The sequence below is a fragment of the Amblyraja radiata genome, chromosome 2, assembly GCF_010909765.2.
Source record: "Amblyraja radiata isolate CabotCenter1 chromosome 2, sAmbRad1.1.pri, whole genome shotgun sequence".
Classification (NCBI taxonomy): Eukaryota; Metazoa; Chordata; class Chondrichthyes; order Rajiformes; family Rajidae; genus Amblyraja; species Amblyraja radiata.
In genome coordinates this window covers 24,170,380-24,191,950 of record NC_045957.1, presented here as the reverse complement: position 1 = coordinate 24,191,950, position 21,571 = coordinate 24,170,380, and the positions used below count along the sequence as shown (strand labels likewise).

The 21,571-nt window shown below is 42.2% G+C and overlaps 1 protein-coding gene across 8 annotated transcripts in view; it reads right to left on the bottom strand.

Annotated features, from left to right (window-relative positions):
- nktr (natural killer cell triggering receptor) overlaps positions 1 to 21,571 on the bottom strand; it is a 148,144-nt gene that overhangs the window by 21,350 nt on the left and 105,223 nt on the right. For 6 of the 8 annotated variants that reach the window (XM_033043316.1, XM_033043287.1, XM_033043296.1 and 3 more), the window contains 6 exons: positions 12,557 to 12,586; positions 10,504 to 10,649; positions 8,318 to 8,528; positions 5,756 to 5,905; positions 3,018 to 3,105; positions 904 to 1,052 (listed from right to left, as the gene is read on the bottom strand). In XM_033043316.1, the coding sequence (XP_032899207.1) occupies positions 904 to 1,052; positions 3,018 to 3,105; positions 5,756 to 5,905; positions 8,318 to 8,528; positions 10,504 to 10,649; positions 12,557 to 12,586 (774 nt within the window). Of the gene's footprint in view, positions 1 to 903; positions 1,053 to 3,017; positions 3,106 to 5,755; positions 5,906 to 8,317; positions 8,529 to 10,503; positions 10,650 to 12,556; positions 12,587 to 16,475; positions 16,495 to 21,571 lie in introns of those variants that run through there. The other 2 variants (XM_033043347.1, XM_033043306.1) reach the window with 2 other exon arrangements.

The window sequence follows — 21,571 nt, the reverse complement described above, 5'->3', positions numbered from 1 at the left end:
TCCCAATCTACCTCATTATGGTTCTTGCATTATGTTAAAATCTGCACTTTCTCTGTAGCTGTTACATTGTATTATGCACTGTTTATTTTCACTTGCAATACCTGATGTACTCATCTACAGTATGATGTCTACACAACAAAGATTTTCACGTCTATGACAATAATAAACCAATAACAACCTATTTTTACGAATACAAGTAATATTTGCGACAGGAGACCAGATGGGTCCCATGAGCTTGGGTCTGTCTTTCAATACATTTATGGTATATTCTACTTCTTGTTCTCATCCAATTATGTTACCCCGTTCTCTGTTCCTTGGCAAGCCTTCAATCAATAGATGTAATGAAGTTAAAGTGAATGCATATCAGAAACATACAGCATAGCTCACATCCACAAAAGAGGCAATCATCGGGTGATAAATCTTAAATCTGAAATAGACCTCTGAAATCTTATCACTGTCGTAACATAGAACAGTACAGCACAAGAACAGGCCCTTCAGCCCACAATGTCTGTGCCTAACTTGATGCCAAGACCATCACTTATCTACCTGCACAGAACCCATGTCCCTCCATTCCCTGTAAATCCATGTGCCGATCCAAAAGTCTTTTAAATGCCACTGACGTTCTTGAGAACATTATTCTTAATTACCAGTCCTTGGAAAATCAGTGCACATCACATATAAAGCAAAACACTGCAGATGTTGTAAATCTGAAATAAAAATGGAATTCGATACAAAATACACTTGAGATCAGTCGATATCTGTGGACAGAGAAATAAGTGATGTTTCTGTCACCACAGATGCTGGCTGACCCGAGTACTTCACCACTACTGTTTTTAGTACATTTGAAACATTGGATTATGGTTCCAAACTAAAAATCCTTATGCTTCAAGCCCCAGTTCCTACTTGTCTCCTTTGGTCCACTTCTCCAAGCTGGCCGCCCGGTATGTTCTGACTCTCTGCATTTCTTCTTTCCAGTGAGGTGGTGTTTCACTGGTTTCCTTGTCCTGTTCCGATTCCGAATGTGATCTAGATTTTGAAGGAGTACGATAACGCTGACCCAGGGAAAAAAAGAGGTACAAAAACAAAGAGTGAAATTCAATTTACAGGACCTTTTGTAACTTGGAAGGACAATTGTGCACATTAGAACTTGAAGCTTTAGATTTTAGAGATACAGCCAGCCTACTAAGTCTTCACCGATCAACAATCATCCCGCACACTAGCACTATCCTACACACGAGGGACAATTTTCGATTTTACAGAAGCCAATTAACCTACAAACCTGTAGATCTTTGCAATGTGGGAGGAAACCAGAGCACTTGGAGAAAACACACGCGGTCACAGGGAGAACATACTAACTCCGTACAAACAGCACCTGTCAGGATGAAACCCGGATCTCGGGCACTGTAAGGCAACAACTCTACTGCTGCGCCACCCGTTAAAACCTCTCCCCCTTTTGGGCTCTTCTTCCTGTGATGCTGTCGCACAAACTGAGACTGCATTGTGCAAGGCCAGAAGCCCTAGCATTGCACATTGTCCAAACTTCTTATAATTTCTATGGAGAACTCAACACGTGCCAAAATGTGTTTATGCGCTGGAAGCTCTTTCATAATTAGATGAGAAATAGGTGACATTTCGGGTCGAGACCCTTCTTCAGAAATTGTTGTTTTAGCCCTTGTCCAATGTGCGCACAAGAATAATTTACAATCAAAGATGGTGGAAGGTAAGAGGCTGGGCTGATTCATCCCGCATCTAAGATTCCCTCACCTGCAGCATGTCTCTATCAAGAAAGCCAAAGTCTGCTCTACCCAGCATAACCTGAAGATCAACCCAACATTGACATAATCTCCAGGGCTCACAGTGATAGCTAATGGTGCATGACTTGGCAGCTCATGGCTGTTTGCAACCACACGCACATTTTTCACATAGTCAACACACCAACTTATGCACATCAACCAAGATGCCCCATCTAAGCCAGTCCCATTTGCCCACATTTGGTCCACATCTGAATTTAAATTGAGCTAACTATTTCATTCTGAGGTCAGTAACTTTTAAAACGTTGTGGTTTGTACATATATGTGTTATTATAATGACTGTGTGTTATTATGTGTTATAATAACTGCATGTATTCAAATGTGTTATAATAACCAATACTGTGCGTGCGTGTATATTATTATATATATACCCCCAGGTTAAGAACCACTGGTTTAACTGAACGTAAAACAAAATGCTACTAAGCTACATTGCACTTGCTATTGTAGTTATCTGGTCCCAAGGGGGAATAATCTGAAGAATTGGTCAACCTCTCGGAGTTGCCTCAGACAGATAGTCCATCATGACCAGTGTTCTAAAGCACCTCTGGAACTGCATCTATTACTTAAAAAGCTGAACTGTATCCTATCATTGCGCTAGAACTCAACGTAAAGATCTTGCTTGCCTACTTAGGATAGTTCATTTTAAGGAACAAGTACAGTCTATTACAAGTCATTGATGGACAGGTACCACACAACTCACAGTCATCAGTTCTATCAACAGATTTTAAAAGTACAGTTTCTATTCAAGTCTGTCGATATGGTAACACAATTATAGATATCAAATCGTTTTGGAATAGATAAATTAGGGAGTATCCTTTGTGCAATTCAAGGTCCTTCCAACGTTGATGATGAACTTATGGACTTTCATCCATAAAAGCACAAAATGAGTTGCGCTGAAGACAAAATGGAGAAATATACCTGGAAAATGCAATGCTCCGTCAACAAAGAACGAGCAACATTCCAAAAGCTAAGGGATGAAGTGGGTTCAAGGCTTGTTAGAGAAAAGGTAGATTTTAGTGTTGAGCTGATGAGAAAGAATGAGTTAAACTGGGAATGGGTTATGGTTTTATGCTTTCATACTGCAAGGCTGTGGGGAGGTGGCAACATTACTGTCGGAGTTTGGAAAAGGACTAAGATGAAGTTCAGAAATGTCAGTCACAACAATTGGTTTAAGAGAATTACAGGGAGGTCAGAGTAAATACGTACCATTGTGCCTCTGCCTTTAATCTTACGGCCAGATTTTGACACCACTGGTTTCTGATCACTGACTGTTGCAGGTGGTTCCTGCAGCTTTCTGTTTGAGAATGAAAATAGAATATGAAATAATCAAAACTAAAAGAAGAACTCAACACTACACAATTGCATGTTCTTCAAAAATATAAATGTTTAATGTCCAATGTGTGGACCGTGTCTTTTTTCAGTCTTAGATACATGGTACCCATGTTAAGAATGCGTAGTTATTCTGATCTTTGATCTGGAATGAGCAATTTCAACATAGAACAATACAGCAGACCTAGGCAGCGGGGAGCCGAGATACCGGCCTCGGGAGTTGCCTATGGGAATTGATCCACCGGCTCCAGCCGGGCCGGAGATCCAGAGCCCCAACGGCAGGGGGCAAATTCAATTGGCCGTGCAAGTCAGCTATGGGAACAGGTCTGCCGGCTTCGGCCAGGTTGCAGTTCCAGAGCCCCGGCCGCAGGGGGGCTGTTGGTCCAGCAAAAACAACAATCTAGAAGGGTTCTGGAACCAACGGTGCCAGAAAATCCGTGGTGGACCCGGAATAAAACTACTAGCAGGGTTGAGTGAAACAAGCTTCTAACTCTTCCAAAGTAGACAAAAAAATGCTGGGGAAACTCAGCGGTTGAGGCAGCATCTATGGAGAGAAGGAATAGGCGATGTTTCGGGTCGAGGCACTTCTTCAGACTGATATCAGTGGGGGGGGGGGGGGGGGGGGGGGGGGGGAGAGAAAGGAAGTAGGCGGAGACAGTAGGACGTGGGAGAACTGGGAAGGGGGAGGGGAAGGAGGGAGAAAGCAAGGGCTATCTAAAATTAGAGAAGTCAATGTTCATACCGCTGGGGTGCAAACTACCCAAGCGAAATATGAGGTGCTGTTCTTTCAATTTGCACTGGGCTTCACTCTGGCAATGGAGGAGGTCTAGGACAGAAAGGTCAGATTGGGAATGGGAGGGGAAGGGGGAGTTGAAGTGCTGAGCAACCGGGCGATCAGGTTGGTTAACACGGACTGAGCAGAGATGTTCAGCGAAGCGATCGCCGAGCCTGCACTTGGTCTCGGCGATGTAGAGAAGTGGACACCTGGAACAGCGGATGCAGTAGATGAGGTTGGAGGAGGTGCAGGTGAACCTCTGCCTCACCTGGAAAGACTGATTGGGTCCTTGGATGGAGTCGAGGGGGGAGGTATAGGGAAAGGTGTTGCATTTCCTGCGGTTGCAGGGGGAAGTACCCGGGGAGGGGGTGGTTTGGGTAGGAAGGGACTAATTGACCAGGGAGTTACGGGGGGGAAACAGTCTCTGCGGAAAGTAGAAAGGGGTGGAGATAGGAAGATGTGGCCACTGGTGGGATCCCGTTGGAGGTGGCGAAAATGCCGGAGGATTATATGTTGTATGCGCCGGCTGATGGGGTGGAAGGTGATGACAAGGGGGACTCTGTCCTTGTTACGAATAGGGGGAGGGGGAGTAAGAGCGGAACTGCGGGATATCGAGGAGACCCTGGTGAGAGCCTCATCTATAATGGAAGAGGGGGACCCCCGTTCCCTAAAGAATGAGGACATCTCCAATCCCCTAGTATGGAACACCTCATCCTGGGCGCAGATGCGGCATAGACGGAGGAATTGGGAGTAGGGGACAGAGTCCTTACAGGAAGCAGGGTGGGAAGAAGTGAGTTAAGATAGCTATGGGATTCAGTGGATTTGTAGTTGAAGTCGGTCAGTAGTCTGTTGCCTGCGATGGAGGTGGTGAGATCTAGAAAGGGTAGGGAGATTTCGGAAATGGTCCAGGTGAATTTGTGTGTTGGATGGAAATTAGTGGTGAAGTGGATGAAGTCAGTGAGTTCTGCATGAGTTCAGGAGGTAGCACCAATGCAGTCGTCAATGTAGCCGAGGGATAGGGCCAGTGTACGCCTGGAACAAGGATTGTTCTTCCACAACTCTTCCACACTGGAGCCAATGTTGAGACCTTGGGGAAGAAAGTACCTCATTCCCACGATGTGATAAGTAAAAGCATTTGCAAATAAATTATCAGCCCAATCAAGGAAAAGAACATAGTTCGGCTTATGGAATGGGGAAGGAAAAATAATTGACAAATCAAACTAAAATACAATAAAGTTAAAATTAAATGATGGGAGAATTTATTGGTAAAGATTAGAAAAAAATCTTCATGTAATTATTGATTGTTACGTCACTCTGCAAACTGGGTTGCAGTCAAAACATTAAAATGCTTATGTGTCAGCCAATAGACAGCAAGTATAAAATTCTAGACTGAAATTGATTGAAAGATACAGCATAGAAACAGGCCCTTTGGCCCATCGAGTCCACGCTGACCATCGATCACCTGTTCACAGTAGGTCTATGTCATTACACTTTCTCATCCACTCCCTGCACACTAGGAGCTGTTTACAGCGGCCATTTAACCTACAAACCCTCACGTCTTTGGGATGAGGGAGGAAACCAGTGCACCCGGAGGAAACCCAAGCAGTCACAAGGGGAACGTGCAGACTCCACATACAGACGGCACCCGAGGTCAGGATCGATTACCCGGGTCTCTGGCGCTGTGAGCCAGTGGCTCTACCGGCTGTTTATTCACTTCATAACAGCACCAAAAGCGTTGGTAATTTCATACATTTAAAATCACTTTTGATCTTTTCACTCGGTAATAATTAAACTTAAGAAACAGGAGCAATGCAAAAGAGTGTTATTGCAAGTTACTCACTGTTGTGTTTCTGGTTTTGGCACATCTCGCCTGAGCAAGAATCTGTTCTCTGGTACCGGAGGAATCTCCTCGAGTCTTACTGATAGTTTATGTCGCTTTGGGTTTAGATCTTTATCTTTTTCATCTTCCTCGCCCACGCCATTGTGGCTGCTGGGGAACAAAAGGTCACTGGATTTACCAACATGTGCGTACAAGCACATCTAAATGCATCGCAAAACCACTGACAGAGGTTATCAAAATAACGCATTATTTGATACGGTGGAGGATATCGGCAACAGTGCAAAATTTATTGAAAGATTGATTGTTTGAAAGATACAGCATGGAAAAAGGTCCTTCAGCTCACCGAGTCCACGCCGAACATCGATCGTACATTCACACTGATTCTTACCCCGCTTTTGCATCCACTCCTTTCACATTACGGGGCTAATTAAACTGCAAACCCGCATGTCTTTAGGATGTGGGAGGAAGACGGAGCACCCGTAAGAAACCCACGCCATCACAATGCGGAACGAACAAACTCCACACAGACAACACCGGAGGGTGGGATTGAACACAGGTCACTGCCACTGTGAGAGAGTGGCTCTACCAGGTGAGCTGTTGTACCAGGCCAGGCGGACACTTGCAACTACAACCCATTGCCGTCGCCAAGACAACGGGCCTTTAAGGCCAAGTCAAGACTCCACATCTTGAACAACTTTGAATTGTGAAGGATACAAGACGGCATTGGAAAGGTGAAGGTTCTTGTGTACTGCCTCAGTGTAATCTACTATTCTTATACTCTGCTACTTAAGTATGATTGTGCTCCTGTATAGTAAAATGTTTACTGAACTTCATGCAGATAATGAATTTCACTGTACCTTTATGTTACAATAAAATACCATTGAACCATTGTTATGATTCCTCATTGCACAAACCAGCCTACCAGCCTGCTAGTGACTCCATTTACACTTCACGCTGCCTTGGCAAGGCCACCAGCATAATCACGGAAGAGTCTCAGCCCGATCAATCCATCTTCTCCCCGCACCCATCAGGCAAGACTAACGATCTCTTATTTTATTTGCCTCCGTTTAGAACAACAGTCATTGCGCTTTACAACCAAGTCATGATAAAGGGCTGTGACAATGTTTGAAGAAGGTGCTTAAAAACATGAGCAGATTGGCCTCAAGTGCCCCTTATAAAACGTTTACATTCACAATGTTTTATACTGTAGCTTAAGGCCATCTTTGCTCCATCTGAGCAAAGCAAGTTTTGAGTAGTACAGTATTTACGACACAGACAAGCTATTCAGCTCAATAGTCCTCAAGGCAACATGCAGAGCACTTGTCTACTAATGTTCTGACCTTTTATGTATAATTTATATTTTTGTGTTGTCTGAATCTGTGTGCCTCTGATGCTGCTGCAAGCAAGATTTTCATTGCTGCAGTAACTCACTGCCCACAACATACAAGAACAAACTCGACTTCATTTGGCCTTGCTACATTCCCATGGAAGTTTTACATAATTGCTCTACTTTTTGAAATATCTATTTTTAGCCTATACTTCATGCTCAGCTGTTATCTCCTTGGCAGAATACATCTAATCACTTCCGTTATATCCTGAGCAGAATTATTCTACAAAGCTTTACTGGACTTGCTTCCATACTAGAACTTGCTTGCAACTAAATAAAAGCCAACTTTATGCTGTGGCAACAAGATATGAACTGCAATTCACAGTGAAAACAAGCTATGGAAGTGAAGCATGGTCATAAGTGACAGGAGCAGAATTAGGCCATTCGGCCCATCAAGTCTACTCCGTCATTCAATCACGGCTGATCTATCTCTCCCTCCTAGCTTCATTCTCCTGCCTTCTCTCCATAAACCCTGAAGGGGTTGAACATCATTTGCTGTTCAAGTACAAGTTGTCCCAGGATTAGTGAGGTCTGTTCCTGTGAACTGTTCATAATCCAAGTTGGAAATCCAGCCATGAACTGAGTCCCCACATGATTGAAGACGCCTGAATCCTTCCAGCAGCTGGCAAATCCATACCACTGATCATCCAAAAGCTTGCTCATATGTATGGAATGCATGCAAGTGGGGCATCTATAAGCTGGTGAGGACTTGTAATAGTGTAATAGATATTTCCACTCCAAGAAAAAGTACACACAAGATTCCAAGACTGCATTAAATGTCTAAACTCATTAGAAATATCAGGTTGGGCTCCATCAATTTAGTTTAGAGATCCAGCGTGGAATCAGGCCCTTTGGTTCATCGAGTCCATGCTGATCATCGACCACCCATGTTATCCCACTTTCACATCCTACACACGAGGGGCAATTTACAGAAGCCAATTAACCTACAAACCTGCACGTCCTTGGAATGTGGGAGGGAAAACCCACGTGGTCACAGGGTGAAGGTGCAAACTCCACACACAGACAGTAGCCAAGGTCAGGATCGAACCCTGGTCTCTGGTGCTGTGAGGCAGCAGCTCTACCTCTGCGCCATTGTGGCAATTGCTTCCCGGGTTAGAGAGGTTCGAAGACACCTGTCCATTGTACCCACAAACATGAAAAACAAGATACTGCACCTCTTCTGGCTGGTTGAGAGTTTTCTCTTTTTGCTCTTGGTTTCTCTTCGTCTTTTCGAATGCTTGGTTTTCATCTTCCTTTTCCGTTTCCTTCTCTTCTCTCTCTCTTCTTCGGTTTCCGACTCAGAGTCGGAAGACGTTGAAGAACCTGAGCTGGTCGCGGACTCGTGCGAGGAGTAGGAGATGGCGACTTTTCTCTTGCGTTCTGTCACTGAAAGACGCACAAGACAAAGTTAAAGGTCCCATATGCACAAAGATGAACACAAAGTGCCGGAGTATCTCAGCGGGTCAGACAGCATCTCTGGAAAAAAAAGGACGGGTGACATTTCGGATCGGGAACCTTCTTCAGACTTGAGTCTTCAGACTTCTTGAGTCTGAAGAAGGTCCTGACCCAAAACGTCACCCTTCCTTTTTCTCTAGAGATGTTGCCTGACCTGCTGAGTTACTCCACCACTCTGTGTCTATCACTGGTATAAACCAATCTACAGTTCTTTGTTTCTCCATTTTGTCATATATACATATCACCTTCTACACGTACCCAGGTGATATTAAAAAGAAAGGTGGTTTCAGAGATATGGCATGGAAATAGGTCCTTCGGGCCACCGAGTCCACACTGACCATCGATCACCCGTTCACACTAGTTCAATGTTATCCCACTTTCTCATCCACACCCTCACACCAGAAGCAATTTACAGAGGCCAATTAACCTACAAACCCGCATATCATTGGGATGACGGAGGAAACCGAAGTACCTGGAGAAACCTCACAGCGTCGCAGGGAGAACGTGCAAACTCCACACACAAACAGCACCCATGGTCAAGATCGAACCTGGGTCCCTGGAGCTGTAAGGCAATAACTCTACGTTTGTGCCACTGTGCTGCCCTAGTCAGAATCTTTTTCCCAGGATGGATTAGAGAGCATAGTGTTGAGGTGTGAGGAGCAAAGTTTAAAGGAGATGTGTGGGCAAGTATTTTTTACACAGAGGAATGCACTGCTGGCGATGGTGGTTGAAGTAGATACATTAGTGGCATTTAAAAGATTTTTGGACAAGCAGAAAAGACACAAAATGCTGGAATAACTCAGCGGGACAGGCAGCATCCCTGGAGAGAAGGAATCGGTGACATTTCGGGTCGCGACCCTACTTCAGACTGATGTCAGGGGAGAGGGAGGTACATAGATAAGGAAGTGTAAGGTGTGAAAACAAGTCAAAGGGAATGGAGGTCAAAGAACTCGTAGAATAGATCATTGTTGGAAGAAGGTAACGACAAAACAAACGGAGATAAAATGTATTCGGAGACAGTACGACTGTTCAGATTTGGAAGGAGGGAGGGATGGAGAGAGAGAGGGAAAGCAAGGGTTACTTGAAGTTAGAGAAGTCAATGTTCGTAGCACTGGGGTGTAAGCTACCCAAGCGAAATATGAGGTGCTGTTCCTTGAATTTGCGCTGGGCCTCACTCTGACAATGGAGGAGGCCCAGGACAGAAAGTTCAGTGTGGGAATGGAGGGGTAGTTAAAGTGTTTGGCAACTGGGAGATCGGGTAGGTTTAGGCGGACTGAGCGGAGGTTTTCAGCAGAACGATCGCTGAGCCTGGCGTGGTCTCGCCGATATATAGGAGTGAACCTGTAATCCGTACTGGGTCCTGAACCTGTAATCCGCGTTTGGATAAGCATATGGATATGCAGGGCATGGGCTATGTGCAGGTAGATGTCTGATGGTTTAGGCATCATATTCGGCACAGGCATTGTGGACTGAAGGGCCTGTTCTTGTGCTGTACTTATGTCTATGTTCTGTATGCTAGTGGTGGGTGTCGGAGGTCGGTCGAGGACGGGCCGCCTAGAATGCCCTAGGTGTGATGGTGGGGGCTGAGAACAAAGCGGGTCCATTGGGGTCTACACTGAACACTTGTAATTTTCGTCAGCGCCCTATACGTGGCGACTCTTTGTACACTTTATTGTATGGTCTGCAAAACAAAGAGTTTCACTGTGACATGTCACATGTGATAATAAAGTAACAATCAATCAATATTTGATGTTGAAGATTATTGGTTCAAACAAGCAGATATAAATGCACTGAATAAGACTGACACATACTTTGATCAGGGATATGCTAATCCTGCAAGTGCCATTAAACACGGACTCTTCCTCTTTAAATTAACATTTCTGAGGAGTCACCAAAAGATAATCACCATGACTTGCAGATTTTGGTACAAACTCCCCGCAATCAATAATTCGGACATCAGCGTACGGACGGCTGGCAGCATCTGTCTTCAGGTTTTCGATTTCTTTAATCGCATCAAAACCAGTTATCACTTGGCCAAATACAACATGGACACTGAAAATCAAAGCAGCCGAATTTGTGTCGTGATTTCCACATGGCAATAAAGCATTTCCCCAACAATTGACATCAGAAACTGTTGAATAAAGTCATAGAGCCATACAGCATGGAAACAGGCCCTTCAGCCCAGCTTGCCCATGCCGACCAAGGTGCCCCATCTAAACTAGTCCCACCTGCCTGTGTTTGGCCCATATCCCTCTAAACCTTGCCTACCTACCTACCTGTCCAAACGTCTTTTAAATGTTGTTATAGTTTCTGCCTCAACTACTTCCACTGGCATCTCAATCCATTTACCCACTTGTGTAAAAGTCAAGATGCTTCACTGATATTTATTCATCAGCTCCCTGGAGAATGGGATGCAGCATCTTTTAAAGATCACCACTGCACACATCTCATCTCGGTTTAGGTTTATTATTGTCACATGACCAAAGTACAGTGAAAAGCTGTCTTATTTTATATAACATCTGTGAATTCGCTAATTTAGTTTTCAGTTTAGATTAATTTGGAGATACAGCATGGAAACAGACTCTTTGGCCCATCGAGGATTTATTTCTCCCCTGAATCTGGTTTCATCTTCCTCCTCAAATCAAGACACAAAAGAGATAGAGAACTTAGTAACATGGTGTCCAGACAATAACCTTTCCCTCTATATCAGCAAGACGAAGGAGCTAGTTATCGACTCCAGGAGGCGTGGTACAGTACATGCATCAATAGCATCAATGGCGCCAAAGTGGTTGGTGTTAATACTGATCACCCAATACGCCAACACTATCCTACACATGAGGGCCAATTTTACAAAAAACATTAATCGACAAACCTGTACGTCTTTGGTGCTTGTGGAAACCAGAGCACCTGGAGAAAACCCACACGGTCACTGGGCGAATGTACAAACTTTGTACAGACAGCGCCAGTAGTCCAAATCAAAGCCGGGTCTTCACCGCTGCACCACTGTGCTGCCCAGTGAGATGTTTGAACTTTCTTTAATCGGACTTCAATGTTATATATTTGTATTAAATGTTGTACCTTTTATCGTTTATCTTTGCATAATTTTTTCTTTAATTAGATAGCATGCAAACCAAAGCTTTTCACTGTACCTTGGTACATGTGATGATAATAAACTAAACAATCCAACATTAAAATGCTCAAGATAGACACAAAAAGCTGGAGTAACTCAGGGGGGCAGCATCTCTGGAGAGAAGGAATGGGTGACGTTTCAGGTTGAGACCCTTCTTCAGAGACCCGTTCCTTCTCTCGACAGATGCTGCCTGCCCCGCTGTGTTACTCCACCTTTTTGTGTTTATCTTCGGTTTAAACCAGCATCTGCAGTTCCTTCTTACATATTAAAACGCTCAAATATTCGCTTGGGCAGTTTGCACCCCAGCGGTATGAACATTGACTTCTCTAATTTTAGGTAGTCCTTACTTTCTCCTCCCCTTCTCAGCTCTCCCTCAGCCCGTTGGCTCTACTTCCTTTCTTCTTCCCGCCCCCCCCCCCCCCCCCCCTCACCCTCACATTAGTCTGAAGAAGGGTTTCGGCCCGAAACATTGCCTATTTCCTTTGCTCCATAGATGCTGCCTCACCCGCTGAGTTTCTCCAGCATTTTTGTCTAGCTCAAATATCTTTTAACTGTTTGCAGCCAGCAGACCTCCTGTCTAATAAGAACTTTCAATTATTAGGCAATGGATGACATTCTACCACAATAAGATAATTTTAAGAAGGTGCCTTGGAAGGTAGCATGAAATTACAAATCACCTCCTTAGTTGGATTAAAAAATATTTTGGAATCATTTCAGCAGGCAAGCATGAACCTTGTGTTAAAAGTTGAGCAAGTCAGTTCTCTGCTTCGTACTAATAGATGTGGACAATTCAAAAACCTTCCAACAAATAAAAGATAGCTAGACATACCCATCCAGATGAGGCGCTGGTTTTGTAGTTCTGTTCCATTGAAAGATGTTTAGTTTGGAAGGATGATTTGAAAAAGAATAGGAAGGATGTCACGAATTCAGGCACAGAGGTAGAGATCATTTTTATGTCAGAGTTTTGAAGAATATTTAAATATATGAAAGGAAAAGAGAAAATAGTTACTTCAAACAATTGCCCTTCAAAAGGCCATTCAGTTAGCAAACAAACAAATCACTTTTCATGCGCTGGGTTGATTTCAATGAGTTTTGGCCCACATTGTACATTGCATTTGTCAGGGGTCTAGGTCTCATGCTTTGGCAATGGCACGTTGATGCCTTTTGCTCCATGTCAAATGGGCTGCTCTCAGTTTTGATGGCATCTAATCCATGAATTCAAACATTACCTCCATCCCAGGCACCATGCATAGGGAGTTTTGAAGCAGTTAACATCGCATGGTTCTCAAGCAACTCCAGTGACCAAAGAAAAAAAGTTGTGAATCATGACGCTCCACTCTCTTCATGGTAAAATATTAATTGGGAGAATTTATTCAATGCTCTAATGATAGATATCTGCAGAATTTTCATTTGCATGGGGACACTCAAATTATTTCTCCTGAAATGCCTCTGAATAATTTCTTTGTGAGGATATTTCATAAAAGATGGGCAATTTTAAATATCTCCAAGCTACTGTGTTATTTTTAACAGCAGAATGTACATAACCACATAAGTAAAGATGTGCCAATATTAATACTGGAGTTCAACTGCCAATTTTGCTTAACAGCAGCTTGTTATAAATGTTCTTTGGTTTGATATAAATAAATGTTCTTTGGGATGGTTTAGATGTTAGATAATATGCAGAGACTTAACTGTACTGACAATGCATATTAAAAAAAACCTTGGCTGGTTTTGGAGTGGTTACCACGCAACAAAAGCTTTTCACTGTACCTTGGTACACGTGACAACTTTTATTTATGAAGTAGTAAGTTTCAAATTGGAAATTGTAATAATTTCTAATAATGCTAGATTTGCTTCCACTCTCTGGTGTGAGATTTAGTTCTTGCTCTACCTTTCCTTTTCAGTGCTGGAGGGAAAATTGTTACGTTTGTTTTTATGAGTTAGCTACTATTATGTATACAAAACTGGATAGTAAGTAGGTATCTTACAGTAATTTAGTGTGCTGCTTTACATTCTATACTTAAGGACTGCTCTCCCCTTGATGTTATATCTATCGCATCACAAGCTTCACTGCACTACCTCGAGTGCAATCCGCAGAATACGCCACCTGCTGGATTAGCAAGGTATGCCACTTCATTTTACAAAGTGCCAATGTGCTCTTGTGAAATGGAAGTGGCGTACCCGGATTGAACGCAAGCTCATGTTCATCAATTATAGCAGCAAAATTAGGCCATTTGGCCCATTCAGTCTACTCCGCCATTCAATCATGGCTGATCTATCTTTCCCTCAAACTCCTTCTCCTGCCTTCTCCCCATAACCCGACACCCCTTGAAGCTGAATATAAATTGCTGCAAAAGAAAACAATGCTGAAATAGAGAGGGTGTTTTATATTAATTATTACTATTATTTATCATTAAAAATCACTAGCTGTATTTGTATATTCCATTATTAATTCAACCTACTTTAAGTACCAATTGGTGATTGAAATTGTTTACAATGAAAGGATACGTGGTTTGAAAGGGACCAGAGTATTTAAGCTTCTCCAATCTTAATGCTACAGAGAAGAGACATTAATTGAACTGTTCAGACACTAAGTGTTTGAAAGAAATCTGAAATTAAAACATCAGGAGGTTGCAGCTGCATGATGCAGGAACATACTAAAAATATAGACACCATCCGCGACAATGACTCAGAAGATTTTAGTTATGCACATCAATATATTATACATGAAAGCAGTGTTTAGTAAAGGCATAGGGGGGCATTTGGAAAAACACCTTCATCTATGCCTCCTTTCTCGCCTCAAAAGTCAGAACTTCTGCTTTGAACCTTTCTCAAAAATGCTCACCGATTTAAAACGGTCAGGAATTTATTTTATTTCTAGACTCTATGCCGAAAAGAGCAAGGACGTGTTGTAGATTAAGTAACTTGACATATACCAGTGAAGTATGTTTATCATTTTAGAATGCAGGCTACAGACACTCTAATCCAAAGCTGGCAGGAACATTCCACATAAACCTACATGAAGACATTATCCTATCCCACAATATAATCTCCATAATAATTTTTTTTCCGTAATGTATAAATGACAGGCTTTAAAGATGCCACCTCCTCAACTTGTTTTAATTTTTATAGAAATTAAGCTATGAAGAAGTAAAATTTGGATCTGCTGGTCTAGTATAAAGCAACTAAAATCTTCGACTGTGCCACTTTTATAAATGATGAAGATTATAACTATAAATTAAATTTCACGAGTTCAACAATAGGGCTGCAGGAACAGATTTCAATGTACACATCTCTTCTTTGGGAAAAAACTTCCCTGGGCCATTGTACACGTTTAAATATGCAGATTGTTTTTAGCTAATGAATGCATACGTTTCAATTGCAGATGGATCAAGAAGTCTCATGAAATAGTTATTGCGTTTTACTGGATTTGTATTCTATGAATTAAAAAAAACAATTCCAGATCAGTTATTATGGATGTGCTTTTGGATTGAAGTGTCTGTACCACGCAAATATCTGAAAAGTTGAAAGGTTGAGGAAGACAATCATAGAATCATTTTTGAAATAAAGGAACAGGAGGAGGCTATTCAGCCCCACTGGCCTGTTCATCCATTGGCTAATCTGCAGGTTAAAGTCATTGAAAAGTCACAATTCCAAACATTTAAGAACGTTATTTAAGAACATTTCCATCATTTACAGCTCTGAAATTTTCAACTAATCCATGGGGGTTGAGTTTTTGAGGGGAAATGTTCCACATATCTACTATCTTTTAGGCAGGTATCACAAGTGGAAGGTTGACTATAACTTGAAGGCTGCGCTCTCTTGTGCCTGGTGCCTTCATCGGAGGATACTATTTCCTTTAATTTACCCTATCAAACTTCTAACCAACCAGAGCACCTCAATTAGAATTGAGAATTTTCTGAATATTTTTATTTTAATAATCAATAAATAATTTCAACTTTATTATTAAGCACTGAAGATGGATTACTGGCACACTCATAGTGAAACAAACAGATTCAGAGATAAGTACAAAGATTATACCATTACCAGTTTTACAATGACTTTGCAAGACACCAGTGATCAGGTCCTAGGTAAAGCCACTACAGGCTTGATAGAGCCTTTCAAAGTGAATGAGTGGTTTTATACCGTGCCAATCGTGCAGCAAATATTATTTTTTTTAACTCTTTGGACTTTGCTGATGTCAAAGACACAGAAAGCCATTTTTAACAGGTTTCTCAGCTGATTGCATTGGTAACTGTGGCAATGTTTATTTATGTTAGTGAAGGAGCCCCTCTTCTTCCACAATGGTTATTTAATGATTATAATACCTATACTCTATAAAGTAGTGTTAGCAAATGCTCTTTTAATAGCAGAAATTTATTTCAGCAGTGTCTTTGGATAAAGGAAGATTGGGTTAATATTTCAGGTCATTATTTCTGATAAAGGCTTATCAACCTGGAACCTTAAACCAACCTACCTCTCTCTCCAGACACGTGGACTGACTCTGCAACTGTTTTGACCATTTTATTTGTTATCGATCAAATTTGCTGCAGTTAGTTCAGTGGATAATTGGCCAGAAGCAAAAAAAGAACATCACACCCAATTCCAAATTGTGACAGGAAGACTTCTCTCTTTAAAATGAGTCACACTATTGCTCCCCTCCTCAATGATTTTATGACATTTTTTTTGTTCAAAAGAAATCAACATATTAAGTAAGTAAGGACAGCCTTATAGTAATGGCACATTACCTTAGCAGCGAAGGATGCAACACTGACTCTGTAAATTTTACACAAAAATGGCAAGAGAAAAATTGTAATACATTCCAGACAAAAAAATCCAGTTTTTTTAACATATATTAAAAACCACATCAAAAGTCAACACAACACTACAGGATAGTTTTTTTAATCAATCAAAAAACAGATGTGATTGCACTAAATGTATTTGAAGCTTGTAGGCAGAGGGCTCTAAAATTTTTCTTACTTTATCCAACTTTAACAAATCTCACAATTTAAAAAAAAAATCTATTTATTCTCTTCCTTTTCTGTTACCAAGGTTTTTTTTTGTGTCTATTGTTTCTCTACCATCCCACCACCCACACCCACATACAACAGAACTGCCATCATGTGCTTTGAGCTTGGCAAACAGACTTGGGCCTTCCTTTGCCTATGCTTCTCAGAGTTTGTGCTGGCAAGAAGAGCTAGAGAACTTCCAGGAGCACCACATGGTCACATAAGGGTATTTGATATCAGTGAAACCCCCATAACTACAGTTAAGGCCCCACCTAACTCCATTCACTGTGGTAAAGGCAGCTTTTGGTACATTGGCCTTCATCAGTCAAGCTATTAAGTATAGAAGTCGGGACGTCATGTTATAGCTGGACAAGACGCTGGTGAGGCTGCATTTGGAGTATTGTGTTCAATTTTTGGTCACCCTGCGGTAGGAAGGATGTTGTTAAGCTGGAAAGAGTGCAGAGAGGATTTACGAGGATGTTGCTAGGACTCGAGGGCCTGAGCTATAGGGAGAGATTAGGCAGGTTAGGACGTTTTTCCTTGGAGCGGGGAAAGCGATTTTATAGAGGTCCATAAAATCATGAGGGGAATTAAAAGGGTGAATACAGAGTAAGGGAATTTTACCCAGAGTAAGGGAATCAGGAACCAGAGGCAATACACAAAAAGCTGGAGTAACTCAGCAGGACAGGCAACATCTCTGCAGAGACATGCGTTTAAGGTGAAAGGAGAAAACTTTAATAGGAACCTGAGGGGAAAATCTTTCAGTCTGAGGGTGGCAGATAAATGGAACAAGCTGTCAGAGGTGATAACTGAGGCAGGTACTATAACAACGTTTAAGAGACATTTGGACAGGTACATGGATCGGAAAGGTTTAGCTGAATATGGGACAAACGCGGGCAAATGGACCAAGATGGGGCATGTTGGTCCGCATGAACGAGTGGAGCCAAAGGGGCCTGTTTCCGTGCTGTGTGACTATGACTGACCAGTCAGGAAGAGAAAGAGGGGACACTCGGGAGTTTGTTAAAAAATGTCCATTCCATACAACAGACATCTGATTAGAACTAAATCACATATGAGGAAAGGTTGATGGCTAAGATGGCTTGCTAGATGCACAGCACCTTTGTTTTTAAAACTCATCAGAATGACGAAAATAACAGACCTCTCAATTCACCATCTTATAATTTGATATTACAAGCAGACTTTATTTGAACTGCCCACTGAACCCTTCACACCTGATTTTATACTTTGTAAAATTAGGTCAAGTTTTCAAGACTGTTAGATTTAGCTCTGAGGGCTAAATGAATCAAGGGATATGGGGAAAAAGCAGGAACAGGGTACTGATTTTGGATGATCAGCCATGATCAAATTGAATGCAGGTGCTGGCTCGAAGGGCTGAATGGCCTACTCCTGCACCAATTTTATATGTTTCTATGTTAAACACAAGGAACTGCAGATGCTGGTTTACAATAAGAAAGGCGCAGGGTGCCAGAGTAACTCAGCGAGTCAGGCAGCAACTCTGGAGAACATGGACAGGCTGTTTTTCAAGTAGGGACTCTAGTCAGCCTGATTGTATTAGGGGGGAGAAAACGGGAGGAGAGGTGGGGGGGAGGTTGGACATGGGCCAGAGACAAAAAGCCAAAACATGTGATTTAAGAAGAGGTGAAACGTGAAGCCAGAGGAAGGTAAATAGGTTGAAAAAGGGGAGGGGGGGGAGGGGGAGAAGTACGGGGGGAAAATGGGAGCGCATCCGGGTGGGACACAGGGAATACAAGAAGGGAAAGGGGGGAGGGTGTTTGCCGGTTAGTACATGCTTATTAACTACGCTTGCTTGGGGGTGAGGTATTTGTGCAGCCAATGAACAAAGGTAGCAAAGATAGACACAAAACTCAGCGGGTCAGGCAGCATCACTGGAGAAAAGGAATAGGTGACATTTCAGGTGGGAACCCTTCTTCAGATGAAAGATGGAGGTGGGCAGGGGAACTGGAGGCGAGAAAATGCCAGAACAAAACAAGTGTATGGTAGTTAAGGTACCTAGCAAAGGTAGCAATGTATGAGCAGTAGTTACTGCAATCATTATCATGTTGAACGCAGCCCCAAAACAAACTATAACCATAATATATGTTCATTCTCACAGGAACTTCAACAGCCAAGTGGTATACATGGTGTTTTTCTCAGCTTTGTGGTGTGAACACACAAGCAGGAACGCAAAACCCAACACCCCCATCATCAGCACAAGAAATCAGCAGTGGCCATGCTTGGCTTTGATTTAAATGAAAAGATTGGGAGGCTCAGCGGTTGATGAAGTAAACAGGGAAAGGCGCTGGAATAAGATTCAGGTGAAGGAAACGTCTCAGATTGAAGTGGAAAGAATAATAAAATCCTTGTATCCTTCAGTTCGAACGAAAATAGCTGACAACCATGGAGGAACAGTGGGCCAGTCCTTTAGTTTAGTTTATTATTGTCACGTACCGAGATACAATGAAAAGCTTTTCACAAGTTCATTAGTTAAGAAGCAGAATTAGGCCACTCGGCCCATCAAGTCTACACTGCCATTCAATCATAGTTGATCTATCTTTCATTCTCAACCCCATTCTTCTGCCTTCTCCCCATAACCACAGACACCCTTTTGTTTGCATGCTATCTAGTCAAGAAAAAGGCTATAGATGAATACAATCAAGTAGTCCACTGTGCAATGATAAAATGTAACGGGTGAATTTGGTGCGTTAGTGTAAGAAATGCTGCTGTTGAAATAAAGAGTTAAAAGAGTGGAGTAATCGTCATGAATGTTAGCAGATCCTCTTCTGGGACCAGCAAGCAAAGGGTTGCCACGCTTCAGTCAAAGAGTTGAAGTGATCGCCAGAGTTGTTTTGCTACACTTCTACTCTTTCCCTTTTGTTCCTTCCTGTTTGCCCTGTGATGCACACCCACTTCCCCCTTTCCTCCCCCCCACCTTCACCAGCAGCCAAGAATGGATGATGCAGGTAGAAGATTTAATTTGATGGAAAGGTTAGAGCACACAATTCCAAAATTCAGAAGCCCTAGTGGGACATGAACACTACTTCCCTCAAAATCACTTTGTAACAGATCTAAAGAAGAAACTCTCAGATAACGTTACTCCATGAACAAAAAAGGATTGAGTGATCACGTGGGTTAAGGAATGAGATTAAATATTACATGGATAATAAATAAATAAACTGATATTGAAGAATGATGGTTGTGGAACTACGAAATGGAAATGTAGGTCAAAGATTAATGATGATGGAAAGTTCAATATAATGGTCTAGACCGACGTTTCCTCAATTTATCTTTTGAAGCCAAGGAGTGATATCTCTAAAACATTTCAAAGGAAATTAAACAAAGGCCATAATGCAGATCAATGGACATTCAGAAGGCCCACTATGTCTGTGCTGACCACGTCATCATCTAAACTAATCCCATGTGCTAGTCGATACAAGAGACTGCAGATGTTGGAATCTGGGGCAAGGAACAACCTGCTGGAGGTACACAGCGTATCGAGCATGTGCTCAACAAGATGAAGAACGGTCTTCCTTTGTTCTACATTTGCTTTCCTCAACAGTTCTTCCTGGTCTAGGCTTGTGTGGGACATTTGCAGTAAAACAGAAGTAATAAGCTGATCTGGCTTTCAGCCTGATTTATGTTCGAAGAGGAGCAGGTGCTGATTATTCGATAGTGGAAAAGATTTTGTTTCCTGCAGATGGTTATGGCTCCTCTCAGTGATCCATTTGATAGTTGGCTTTTGCATTATCATAGCAAGCGGATTCAGGTCAGTGAATGAGAAGTCAACATCTTGATAGATTATGTTTTCTAATTGTGGCTTGAGCCTAGAACATTGGTTGGTATTGGTTTATTATTGTCACGTGCATCGAGACACAGTGAAAAACATTATATAGTGGGCTATCCAGGCAAGGAGTAAAACAGTGCAAAAATAGAGAGAAGCAGAGTGCAGCACAAAGTGTAATCATTCCAGAGAACGTGAAGATAAAGAAGAGTGCAAGGAACACAATGAGGTAGATTGGAAGATCATGAATATATTTGTAGCATACAAAAGGTCCATTCAAGAGTATAAGAGAGAGGAAGATTCTGTTTTTGATTCTGAATGGTACCTGCTTTCACACTTTTGTATCTTCTGCCTGATGGGAGATGGGATAAGAAAGATACAGCATGGAAACAGGCTCTTCAACCCATCGGGTCCAATGCCGACCATAGATTCACACTAGTTCTATGTTATCCCACTTTCTCATCCATTCCCTTCACACAAGGGGCAATCCTTTGCAAAGGTCTTATTTTGTTCCTGAATTGTTATCTTCAATAATAATATAATCCGTTGCACCAAGATCCTTCTCTCCAAACTTGATTCTAAATTGACTGCTTGATTGAAAGATATAGCATGGAAACAGCCCTTTGGCCCACCGAGTCCACGCTGAAGCTACAAACTGGAGGCAATTTTACAAAGGCCAATTAACCTAAAAACAAGCATGCTGCAAAACTTTCTCGTTCTGACATTTGTAGTTCCCATCTGAACTAGGGGATGGTTGGGACAAATGGATAGAAGTAACATGTTGTATTTGACCAAGATAAATTCTAATGCTGCTGCCTTACATGCCTAAACATGCTCAGAATCCAATTCCTCCACACTGTATTGGATACTTTACAAACTAGGAAAAAGTTTATCTGGTCTTGCAAAGTTCATCCCTTCCTGAATCCAGCAACTTAGAATGCCTTGAATAATGTTACAAACAGTCCTGTTGGCAAATTATTCCAGACTACGATGGTCTAGAAAAATGCTATCATAACTTCACAACTCCTCTAGTTTG